Raw genomic sequence first — 12,640 nt, forward strand, 5'->3', positions numbered from 1 at the left:
TCCTCCATGTCCCTCCTCCCTACCTTTTATCTTCTCCTGCTGAACACTCTCTGCTCATTCCTGAAGAAGGGCCTGTGCCCGAAACGTCGAATCTCCTGTTCCCTGGATGCTGCCTGACCTGCTGTGCTGTTCCAGCAATAAAGTTTCAACGGCAATTTAGCATGGCCAATTCACCTAACCTGCACATATTTGGGTTGTGGGAGGAAACCGGAGCACCCGGAGGAAACCCACGCAGACACAGAGCGGACGTGCAAACTCCACGCAGACAGTCACCTGAGGCTGGAATCGAACCCGGGGCCCTGACGCTGTGAGTCAGTAGTGCTAACCACTGAGCCACTGTGCTGCCCAAAATATCTTCCAAAGTTGAATCAGATCTGATGTTAGACACAGTGCTTAAAGTTTTGTAAGCTTGGGATGATTGGTCCAGTCAGTACCCTGTCTATTGCAAGTAGCCAGTCTTGCAGATCTAACAAACAGCATGTGTTCTTTGGCTAATCATAGGAAGCAAGAAGCTAAATGGTAACCCTCCATTATGAACTTTATAAATTACCGCGAGAGTGAAACTGCCAGGGTACAATGTTCCAAAGCTTCATGGTTATATATTCCTGCTGTTGAAGTCTTTTTTTGAAGAATGAATTAAGAATACTCCAATAGTGATAATGGCAGCTGATATTTACGCATTTTATCTTCATTTATCAGACACCCATGAACCAGGCCTCAACTCGATCCCATTGCATTTTTACCATTCATGTTTCTAGTCGAGAGCCAGGCTCTGCAACTATTCGTCGGTCCAAGTTGCACCTGGTGGACTTGGCTGGCTCAGAACGTGTCACAAAGACTGGAGTTGGAGGACAGCTATTGACAGAGGCTAAGTACATCAACCTGTCACTTACATACCTGGAACAGGTAAGGTTGGATAGCACAACAGACATTTGCTTTGTTAAATTAAAAATGGCTTAGTGGCAAAAATAGGCATTGTTTTTATTGTCTGATTGTTGTAACTGTTATATCCAAATGACATTGTAACAATATGCATAAAAAGTACCATTATGAACATGTGTAATGGATTTGTTCAGAGTTTTAAATTAGGTGAAGGGAGGTAGTTTTCATATTTCCAAATAAAGGTCTACACCTGTTTCATAAACATGTAGTATAAGTTAAAGTGCAAAGTTAAAAATCATACAACACCAGTTTATACTTCAACAGGTTTAATTGGAAGCACATAGCTTTCGGAGCGACGCTCCTTCATCAGGTAACTATCACCTGATGAAGGAGCGACGCTCCAAAAGCTAGTGTATTTCCAATTAAACCTGTTGGACTATAACCTAGTGTTGTGTGATTTTTAACTTTGTACACCCCAGTCCAACACCGGCATCTCCAAATCATAAGTTAAAGTAAGTGTGATGTAATGAACCTCTTCCATTTGCGGTGCTGCCCACACCTGAGGACTGTCACAGTCAGAAAGTCTAATTGATTAAACTTTCTCATGGCCTTGAAGTTTTGAAGAATTTTCCTATTTTCATAATTTTGAATTAACATTGTGTAAAATGGCATCCTATTGCATCTAACGAGAGCCTTGACTGTTGTTGAATTAAAATGACAGTCTGTCAGTCTGTTAATGATACCTTTTCTGGCACAAAATTGAACTTCACTGTTAAAATTAAAGTTGAAGGGAAGAAATATGACGCTTTCTATATTTTACAATTTCCAAATGTGATTTGTTTGTTGGTTTCTATGCACCAAAGAACACAGTTGAAATTGTTTGTTGAAATTACAGGTTATTATCGCACTTGCAGAAAAAAACCGTACGCACATCCCTTATCGAAATTCAATGATGACATCTGTTCTGAGGGACAGCCTGGGAGGAAACTGTATGACGACAATGGTTGCAACATTATCTGTGGATAAGAGGAACTTAGAGGCATGTACAGCTTGTTTACTTCTTAATTTATGCAAAGCTCAGAACTTACGTTTGAAGGAGGTTCTTTGACAAATGTGCTTTGGAAGTGAGAAAAATGCCTTAGTAATATGCTCTAGCTTTTCTTCACTTGCTGTGTAATAAAGAAAGGCATACTTGGGGGCATTTGTCCAAAGTTATCCTTCATAACTATGAACCTCTAACCTCCTCTAGGTATCTGGAAGGATTTTCTTGGGAACAGAAGAAATTTTCTTTCAAATTTTAAGGATTAAATTTTCACTTTTTTTCCCAAAATGATTTATTGACACCAATCCTATTTTTTCAGAACTGGAGGAAGTTGCATCCAGTTCCAAATTACAAAATCTGTTGGCAATAAGCTAATAAGCACTCAGCTATGAAATCAATTGAAAGGGAATGGTAAGAAGCTACAGATGTACATTGATATAGATAATAATAGAAGAGCGGTTAGTAAATGGGAGCTTGCTTGCAAACATGGAACGCTTTTTACAACATACAGTTATTAATTATGCATCAAGTTTTCAGTCAATACTGAACTGTTATCAACAAGGTTAGTCTGGTCCATTAATGTATTTGAAGTGCATTTGGTTAATAAAGATAAAGGTGATTTATCTTGAATTCACAATTGCTAAAATAGGTTATGGAATACTACTGCTGAATTTCTTTTGACTTTTCTGGCAGACACCGTTGGTGGAAGTCTGCCAGGACTCAGACTTGCTGGATTCTGCTTTAAGTTGGGATTTGAAATTTGCAAGAGATGGAGCCTCAGCACTTGCCTCCAAGGGCAGAGATAGTGAGGGGTGTAAGGAGACTGAAAGCCAGGAGTTGCTGTAATGTAGCATGGTCTCAAAAATATGCCCAGGAGAAAAAGGCAGAGTGGCATGATGACAGAGGCAGGGTTTATGATCGGGGTCCTTGCTTATGTAGTGGCCTTGAAACAGATTTTTTGTTTATAGAGTGATTCCCATTTTTTTCTGGCCATAGCATTGTTAGCTCCCTGATTCAGCATAACTCCTTCCACTCTCTGACCCCTACCACCTGAAGAGCAGTGCTGCATTCATGGACTCCTGGGCCAGGTTGGCACCTTTGTACAGGAATTATACAGCTAGCATAATGCCTATTTCCCTGGTTTTATACTCTCAATATTAGGTTAGATTAGATTCCCAGCAGTGTGGAAACAGGCCCTTCGGGCCAACAAGTCCACACCAACCCTCCGAAGAGTAACTCACCCAGACGCAATTGTCTCTGACTAATGCAGCTAACACTATGGACAATTTAGCATGACCAATTCATCTGCCCTGCATACCTTTGGACTGTGGGAGGAAACCCACGCAGACATGGGGAGAACATGCAAACCCTACACAGACAGTCGCCTGAGACAGGAATTGAACCTGGATCCCTAATGCTGTGAGGCAACAGTGCTAACCACTGAGCCACTGTGCTGCCCCAAGCAAGGAGCGATCTGAGAGATCCATTTTACCACAGAATGGAGCATTTATATTCTCAATTTATCTCAGTAACTTACCTTTAAAAGTCAGTTTAGAAACCACAACACTGTGATGGCTGGGAATCGAACCCAGGTCAACTGCTTGGAAGGCAGCTATGCTCACCACTATACCACCATCGCCCTCTTTAAGGACCTTCCATGTTTCAACAAGATCACCTCTCATTCTTCAAAACTTCAGAGAATAGAGGTTCATTCTACTGAAATGTTTACTTCTAGGGTACCCTTTCATCCCTGCTATTAATCTAATGAATCCTTGTTTCACCTGCACCAAGTGTATGCTTCCTTCAACCAAGAAATCAGAATTGCACACAGCACTCAAGGGGTGGTCTCACAAAATCCCTATGTAATTGCAGGAAAATTTGCTTGCTTTTTCTAGTCCAACTCCCTTGCAATAAATGCTAACATGCCGTTTGTTTTGCTAATGGCTTACAGTACCTGCATATTAATAGTTGGAGTTAATTGTTCCCCGGTAGGATGTAAAATATTTATTTGGACCACTAAAATCTTTTGATATGATCTGTTCCTTTCTTTGCCATGTTCCTGAATGGAAAAATAGGCAAAAAAGTAAGCTGAGCCATAATTTGCTACTTTGTTTAGAATATGAAGTGAAGGTGCCGGGTTTTGCTCTGGGTGGGACAAAGTCAGTAGTCATATGATACCACGTTATAGTCCAACAGGTTTATTTGAAATCACAAGCTTTTGAAGGGCTGCTCCTTCATCTGGTAAAATTTTGTTTTGACGTTCTGTGCTATCTTGTGATTGTGGCTGATAATCTGGCATTAACGCATCTTCTGACAGCTTGAACATTCATGTTGTGCCTAGGGCAGTGGCCTTCCAAAGGTGTCTAATTCGACTCTGTCTTTTTTGGTCGCTGATCTGCAAATCTCTCTGTCGACTGTTTCAGTTTGTTGGTTGTCTCATTGGACTGAATTTTGGGAATTGTGGAAGAATTCCTGGAGCCTCATTCACCTGATGTCTGCTGCGAGACCAGTGAGGTCCATTTTGGTAGTGGGACAGAAATTGAGCTCTCAGCTGAGGACTTTGATTTTGTCTGGTTGAAGGGTGTGGTCAGACAAATTGACAATGGATTTCCCTGTGGTGATACTGGTTTCAATCTGGGGAGGCTGAGATACTGCTAGTCGTGATGTCAAGTTTCTCCAATTTCCTTTTCTTGGTATGCATGTTGGTGGAGTAGTTCTGTTGCTTGGCAGTGTCTTGTAGCTGGTCCGCTGTGTCCTGAAAATATGGATTCTACCTCGATTTCAAGGTTGTGGCATTTGCAGTAGAGTTCGTGTATGAGACAATTGAGGAGTGCCCGAGAGGTGCGATGGCAAACTCTCTCGGTGTAGTCTGTGTTGTAGGTCGACTTGAGTGAGTTTGTGATATGTATTCCTTTCGGGACCTTCTCTGCAGAAACTTGATGTCTGTGTCGATATTTGCATCTTCTTGAGATCCTCTCCACTTTGAGGCCAGCAGTTTGTGGTGTCGATGGTAGCCATGATGTGGAGGTGCCAGTGATGGACTGGGGTGGACAAGGCCAGAAGTCACATGACACCAGATTGCAGTCCAACAGGTTTATTTGAAATCACAAGCTTTCAGAGCTTTGCTCCTTTGTCAGATAAAATTACTTCACCTGACAAAGGAGCAGCAGTCTGAAAGCTTGTGACTTCAGATAACCCTATTGGACTGTAAGTGGTGTTTTGTGTGATTTCTGACCTCGTTTACGTTAAAGTGCAAAACAAATTGCCTGTCTCAAAAACATATGTCATTGGTAAGGGACTTGAGCTTATTAACAGTCTCATTCCAAATTAGACATTAGATGGAAAAGAACAACAAAGTACCTTTTACCAGGGCTACTTACATAGGATCACGGGCATTATATGGAGAAACATTGTCACGACTGGTTGGAGGTGCCTTTGGGGCATTGAGATGAAGGGATAACTGGTATTGGCAGAACATATCCTTAGTCTCTCAGATTTGCATCTCACAAAGCAGAAGTAGAATGAATGCTGCTAGGTGTAAGAAAACAACAAGGCAAAAGTGAGGACTGCAAATGCTGGAAACCAGAGTTTAGATCAGAGTGGTGCTGGAAAAGCACAGCAGGTCAGGCAGCATCTGAGGAGCAGGAAAATCGACATTTTGGGCAAAAGCCCTTCATCAGTGGGCTCTATTCCTGATGAAGAGCTTTTGCCGAAACGTCGATTTTCCTGCTCCTCGGAAAAAAACAACAAGGCTGGCGAAAGAAGACCTAGTGATGGAGTACCTCCAAGAGTGAGACTGGAGTAAAATAGATTGTGGGAGCTGGTAGTGGAGCTTCACTCCAAAAACAAGCATTTTATTTTCCTCGAAAGGCATAATCTATGATTCTTTTTCCAATCATTTTTTAAATTTGTGCCTTCTTGTTCAATCAGTAAGAGGTTTCTCCTACTGAACAACTTTGTACAAATATAATTACTTTAATTCTGGAAAAAATGTAATTCAAAAACATTTGTAGCTATTGCAATAATAAAAACATATGGAGTATATTATTAAGTAGGCTAGTTCCTACTGCCAGAGTTACATGAACTTCAACGTCATTGAACAATTTTAGTCGCAGATAAGCTGAGCGGAGATCAAATCTCAAAGAGGGTGGTGGAAGGATGGTGGTGTGGCCTATTGCCACTTAATTTAAAAAAGAATCCTCAAAATCACTTTTCCAAATCCAACTGGAGCCAGTCAGAAAATGTTACCACATCAGTTTATGCCCATGATATCCTTGTTGAGGGTCTAATTTGCAATGTCTTAAGTCACTTGGTATTATAATTCTGTTTTCACTTTGTTTAACAAGTTGAGACCACAAATGTTTGAGATGAACTTCAGTCCATGATGATGTGGATCTGTGTAGCATTTTATGCATTGCTTTCTAGCCCTAGCACATAGAACAGTTTGTTCTTCCTTCTGTCAAGTGACTTACTCTTTCAGTGTATTTAATGTAGTATTGGAACTATTTAGAGAGAAATGCTGGAAAATCTCAGCAAGTCTGGCAGCATCTGTAAGGAGAGAAAAGAGCTGACATTTCGAGTCTAACTGACCCTTTGTCAAAGCTAAAAAAAGGGAGAAATGGGGAGGTATTTATACGAGGCTGAGAGAAGGTGAGTCATGGCTCCAGAAGCAAAGGTAGCAATAAAGATGTGATACTGACAGTGCATAGAGAGATTATAGGGAGATTAGGGGCTGTGAATGACCAATGCTGAAGCCAGTGTGATGTGACAAATTATGTGGGGGATGGGGTGGGTGAAGCAGAGGCAAAATGGAAAACAAGGGAGAAGGGTAGCAAAGGAGGAAGAGGAGAGGAAAAAAAAGTGATGAGAGAGAGAGAAAGAGAGACAATCAAGAAATAAGAGATACAGAACAGTGAAAAAATAATTTAAAAAATGAAATAAATAAAATAAAATTACAGAGCAGAATTAAAACAGAGGGGTCGAAATGGGATAATCATCTGAAGTTGTTGAATTCAGTGTTGAGACCGGCAGGCTGTAACGTGCCTAGTTGGAAGATAAGATGCTAATCTTCCAGTTTGCGTTGAGCTTCACTGGAACATTGCAGCAGGCCAAGGACAGACTTATGGGCATGGGAGCATGGGCATGGCTTGCCACTTCAACCCACCGAAGTCTGTGTGATAATAGTAAATCAAATAAAATAAAAATGTTTAAGATTGGAGGAGTTCATAGCTTGAGTAGGATATAACCTTTTCTTCCTATGGGGACTTCATAACAAAATTTCATGAGCTTAAAAAGAGAGCTAAGCTATTTGGAGTTAATGTCAGCGAGCACTTTTTCATGTAATGGACAGTGGAAATCTGGAATTCGCTTCTCTAAAAAGTTTTGAAGGCTAGACCAACTGATATTTTCAAAATTGATAGTGATAGTTTTTTGCCAATAATTTTAAGGACTGTAGAACTAATACTTGTTGATAAATTAATGACAGATCCATTATTTTTGGGGCTTGAGTGGTGAATGGTCAACTTGTGTTCTTGTGTGCCTAATGACTTTTTGGTTTGAGTAATCAATTATTCAAAATTTTCTTCTACCGTAGGAATCTATTTCAACATGCAGGTTTGCACAAAGAGTTGCACTTATCAAGAATGAAGCTACTCTGAATGAAGAAATTGACCCAAGACTGGTAAGCAAAGTCTGAGATAGTGATGTATTGAAATAAAAAATTCAGTCTCATGTTTCCATAGTGCAACGTAATCTCAGGAACTTTGGGTGAGAGAACCAGCACTGCTTCATTTAGACTACCATCCTTTCTTTGAATACTGCTTCCTGTATTAAAGATGGGTTCAGCCAGTGACTTCACGATAAAGTATATTTACACCAGTAATTTGTTCATGATCATGCTTTTGGTGATAAAGTGATGCACAGCATTCATATTTTTCTGCAATTTAAATTCAGGATTGGAAGGATCAGTTATGTAGTTCTCCTGTTATTATAATAGATTTTAATCTGTCTGACATTTTCTGTTTAACTACCTAGGTAAATGCTATGAAATTATCTGAACTCTACAACTTTAGATTGGAGCCAGAGAAATTTTGTGGAATTTCCCAGGTAGCAGGGGAAATACTTATTGAAAGTTAAATTTCTCGTGTATATCCCGAGAAGATCTCTGCATCCAAACTTGTACTGGGTGCCAACAGGCATTGTCAGTTATATGCAGCCTTCAATGATCTTTGCATTACTGTGACAGAGGAAATTGGGAAATCTTGGGAGTTGTTTGCAGCATCATTGACTTAGGCAAGATCTGGGTCATCTGTTTTAAGAACAGATAACCTTTCTTTCTAATACCTCCCCTTGATTAGTTTTTATTCCATTCAGTTTCTGACCTATCTTTTCTGTGGCTTTAGTCCATTCCTTCCTTGGTATGTACTGACGCAGAGTATTCAGTTTGTGCCTCAACCCTGCTGTATGCCTCATGTATAAATCTCTTCTTTGATTCTTGATCAACCACACTTCTCCTCTTTCTACTGGTTTACTACTTACAACCCTACAGAAGAAGCTGACAGTGACTTCTCTGACTGTCTCTTTACTTCTATTACTGTCTTTTATAAGTCTGCTCTGATATTTTCATAGTGAGCCTGGTTGTGATCTGTATTGTCAATTGAACATCTGTCATTCTTCGCTTGTCGTTGATCCTGAACCATTTTATCACAACCGATAATAGTTTAATGGTCATCATTAGATTTTTGATTCCAGAATCTTATTAGATTCAAATTCCACTATTTACTGTGATTGAATTTGAACCCAGGCTCTCAAAATATCACCTGGGTCTCTGGATTACTAATCTCGCAAAAACATCACTCGGCCATTACCAGATTTGAAAGGTATCAAATTATTTCATCTATAAGGGCAGTCATTATTCTGTTTCTCCTTTTTCCTGCCAATCATTGATTCCAGTCGACTTCTGAAGAAGAGACATCTTGGACTCAAGATGTTAACTTTGTTTCTATCTCTCCACAGATGCTGCCAGACTACTGAGATTCTTCAACACTTTGTTTTTTTATCGATTCTAATTTTCCTGAGCCAACCTCTTATTGCATTCAAGTTGATCCTCTTCCAATTAAGTACATTACACTCTGCATTACACTTGTCCTTTTCTGTGCATAATCTAAACATACTGTGATTATTATACCTTACATGTTTCCTGATTATATTCAACTCACTTGACATATAATTTTTTCCAAAAACCGGTCATACGTCCTACTTTCCTTGAGCTAGAAACTGACAGAACAGGAAAATTCTCTTGAATAAATATCAGCAATGCTTACCCACCTCTGTTTTTACACCATTAGTACCCAAGTATGTATTCAGATAATTAATGACCCAATCATCACCACTCTACTTTTTGTACCTCATAGAATCTTAATGTACAGAAGATCCCACACCAACAAAAATCTACAACTAAAGACCACTTACCACCAGAGGCTCATAGCTTTGAGTGTCAGTATCATTTCAGATGCTCTTCCAAGTTGTTTATAAAGGTTGCGAGGTTTTTCACCCCAAAATCCTCCCAGGCAGTGCGTTGCAGCTTCCCACCAGCATCTGGGTTAAAAACAAAATCCTCGAGTCCCCCCCAAAGTCCTGCCTTTTATCTTGAAATTATGCCACCTTGTTATTATTTACACTGCACCTAAGTGGAACTGCTGTTTCCTGTCCATTCTATGCATGCCCCATATTAATTTATACACCTTAGTCAGGTTCCCTCTCAATCTTCTGAAGAAATCTTCATATCTAAACTGCTCAGTCCCAGGCAACCTCCTGGTGAATCCCCTCTGTATGCCCTCCAGTGCTTTTACATCCTATAAGTGTGGCTACCCGATCTGCCATAGTACGCCAGCTCTGGTCAACTAAAGTCCTGTACAGCACCAATATAACCCCCTTGTTCCTTTAAATCTATATCACAAAAATGAAAGTGTAAATGCACTTGGTTAGACTAGAAATATCTTTTTGCCCAACATGAACACAGTGGATTTAAATGGTGTCCTTTCTAAACTTCCTTTCAATGTTTTAAAACTACTGTTATACATGTATAGCCTAAGAGTTACATCTCAGTTGATCTAGAGGTACACATAACATAAATGGGAAATGCGAGCCAGTAGTGCTGCTGCTACAACCACCTGAGGTGTTAGACAATGAAATCTAGTTCTTCCATATCAATGCATTGCTGGTTTGCATTTTCATTTTATTGGGCATGCATTTTTACATACAGAAGAACTAACACTAAACATATGGGAATGATATGGATATGAATGGCATGTCTGTTAGTTCTTCATGGGAGACTGGTTAGCAACGTTAGATCTCATGAATACAGGGAGAACTAGCCATTTGGATACAGAACTGGCTTGAAGGTAGAAAGCAGAGGATAGTGGTGGAGGGTTGCTTTTCATAACCAGTGGTGTGCCACAGGGATCAGTGCTGAGTCTACTGCTTTTCATTATTTATACAAATGATTTGGATGTACAGACAAGTGCTAAACATTTGTAAGTCCATTCAGTATTCTAACAACAGTAGGCTAGAAACTGTTTTGAAACTGCCTGGTGCGTGTGTTCAGGCTTCTGTACCTTCTCCCCACTGTAGAAAAGCATTGCCACAGTGGGATGGATCTTTGAGAATGCTGGTGGGCCTGGTAGAGAAATTCTATAGATGGGAGGTTGGCCTTTGTGATTGTCCGGGCTGAGTTCACCACTATCTGTAACTGTCTCCGATCTTGAATGGTACAGTTGCCATACAAGGTACTGATAGATCCAGAGTTGAAAAGTGTGGTGCTGGAAAAGCGCAGCAGGCCAGGCAGCATCCGAGGAGCAGGAGAATCAACGTTTTGGGCATAAGCCCTTCTTCAGGAATGAGGCTGTTATGCCAAGCGGGCTGAGATAAAAGGTGGCTGAAACAGAGGTTTGGGGGAGGGGCGCTGGGAATACGATAGGTGGAAGGGGGTGAGGGTCAACACCGCCCTCTTGACCTGCAATCATCTTCCTGACCTCTCCGCTTTCCCCCCCCCCCCCAAAAAAACAACATTTCCTCTTGTGGACACATTTGGGACAGGCCAGACTTTGAATTCTGGCTGGAGACTTCTCCAGGAGGTATTTGGGCAATCTTTAAGATTATCTTTGATCAAACATATTCTGATGGTATTTGGAAAATGTAGGCCATTGTAGATTGCCAATTCGGTGTTGTGCTGAGGGCATATTTGTGTAGGAAAGTACTATCTTTCAGAAATTAAAGAGTCATAGAGATCGGGGTAGTACAGAAAAAGGCCGCTCAGTACTATCCTCAATCTGGATTAGTGATGCTGGAAGAGCACAGCAGTTCAGGCAGCATCCAAGCAGGAACGCTGATAGGGGTGGGGAGGGAAATATATCCCTGGTGGTGGGGTCTGTTTGGAGGTGGCGGAAATGACGGAGGATGATACGATGTATCCGGAGATTGGTGGGGTGGAAGGTGAGGACCAGTGGGATTCTGTCCTGGTGGCGATTGGAAGGGTGGGGTTCAAGGGCGGAGGTGCGGGAAGTGGAGGAGATGCGGTGGAGAGCATCGTCGACCACGTTGGAGGGGAAATTGCGGTCTTTGAAGAAGGAGGCCATTTTGGCTGTTCGGTAGTGGAATTGGTCCTCCTGGGAGCAGATGCGGTGGAGGCGAAGGAATTGGGAATATGGGATGGCGTTTTTACAGGGGGCAGGGTGGGAGGAGGTGTAATCTAGGTAGATCCAGACAGGATGTGCTTGATGGCACACCTCTAAAAGTTGACATGCCAAATTTTCTCAGCTGCCTGAGGAAGAAGAGACATTGTTGGGCCTGAGGAAGTGGTGGAAGCTGGCACAAAATTTAAAATACATCTGGATGGGTATATGAATAGGAAGGGCTTAGAGGGATATGGGCCAAGTGCTGGCAAATCGGACTAGATTAGGTTTGGATATCTGGTTGGCATGGGCAAGTTGAACCGAAGGGTCTGCTTCCGTTCTGTTCATCTCTATGACTCTGTGAGTCTAGTGTATATTTCTTATAGTCGGTTTGAAAAATACCATGAGGTCCACTTTCTAATATAAACCCACAATCAAGTCACCCCATAAATATATGCAAAATACAAGTGGAGATGTGTGTAAAAATAGATAAATCTTTCTATGTGCTCTCATTCATTTTGTGGTTTGGAAATTAAAGAAAGTATTGGATCATTTCAGAATTCTCATGTTGTGTACACGCCCAGATTGTGTATTTGGAGAAGTGTTACTGCTTTTAGTAAATTGTAGTTTTTGTTTGTTCCTTGGCATAATTTTTCTTGTTCAGTCATTTTTAATTGATTGTATGTCACTTAGCATCTCTGGAGTAATAATGGTATTTTGCCCAATATCTTCACACACATTTTAATGAACTTTGCTGAAAAAGAAATATGGCTGAATAATGTATATCATTATTAATAAACCAACCAATCATCAACTTGTGAGAGGATCAAAGATGAATTGCTGAGAATTTCAAAAATTTCACATTGTGCTTGGTCTCCCCTAAATTTATGAAAGTGTGTTGGTATGCTAATTTTCCATTGAACTCATCATAGCCAGTTTGCCTAGTAATTATCCAACCTAGGTACGCTGAACATGATAATTCCCAATACATAACCTTTTGCCTCTCCTGAGCAGAAAGTAAGCATCTGCAACTTTATTCCCTTGT

General features: G+C 40.8%; 1 protein-coding gene and 1 non-coding gene across 3 annotated transcripts in view; one reads left to right on the forward strand and one right to left on the reverse strand.

Moving 5' to 3' along the window:
• Window positions 1–12,640, forward strand: part of kif6 (kinesin family member 6) — a 565,092-nt gene that overhangs the window by 164,299 nt on the left and 388,153 nt on the right. For both annotated transcript variants that reach the window (XM_043687249.1, XM_043687250.1), the window contains exons 7-9: window positions 700–906; window positions 1,778–1,921; window positions 7,518–7,604. In XM_043687249.1, the coding sequence (XP_043543184.1) occupies window positions 700–906; window positions 1,778–1,921; window positions 7,518–7,604 (438 nt within the window). The remainder of the gene's footprint in view (window positions 1–699; window positions 907–1,777; window positions 1,922–7,517; window positions 7,605–12,640) is intronic.
• trnag-ucc lies at window positions 3,492–3,563 on the reverse strand. Its single transcript has one exon. It is a non-coding gene; the product is annotated as a tRNA-Gly (tRNA).

The sequence above is a fragment of the Chiloscyllium plagiosum genome, chromosome 3, assembly GCF_004010195.1.
Source record: "Chiloscyllium plagiosum isolate BGI_BamShark_2017 chromosome 3, ASM401019v2, whole genome shotgun sequence".
NCBI lineage: Eukaryota > Metazoa > Chordata > Chondrichthyes > Orectolobiformes > Hemiscylliidae > Chiloscyllium > Chiloscyllium plagiosum.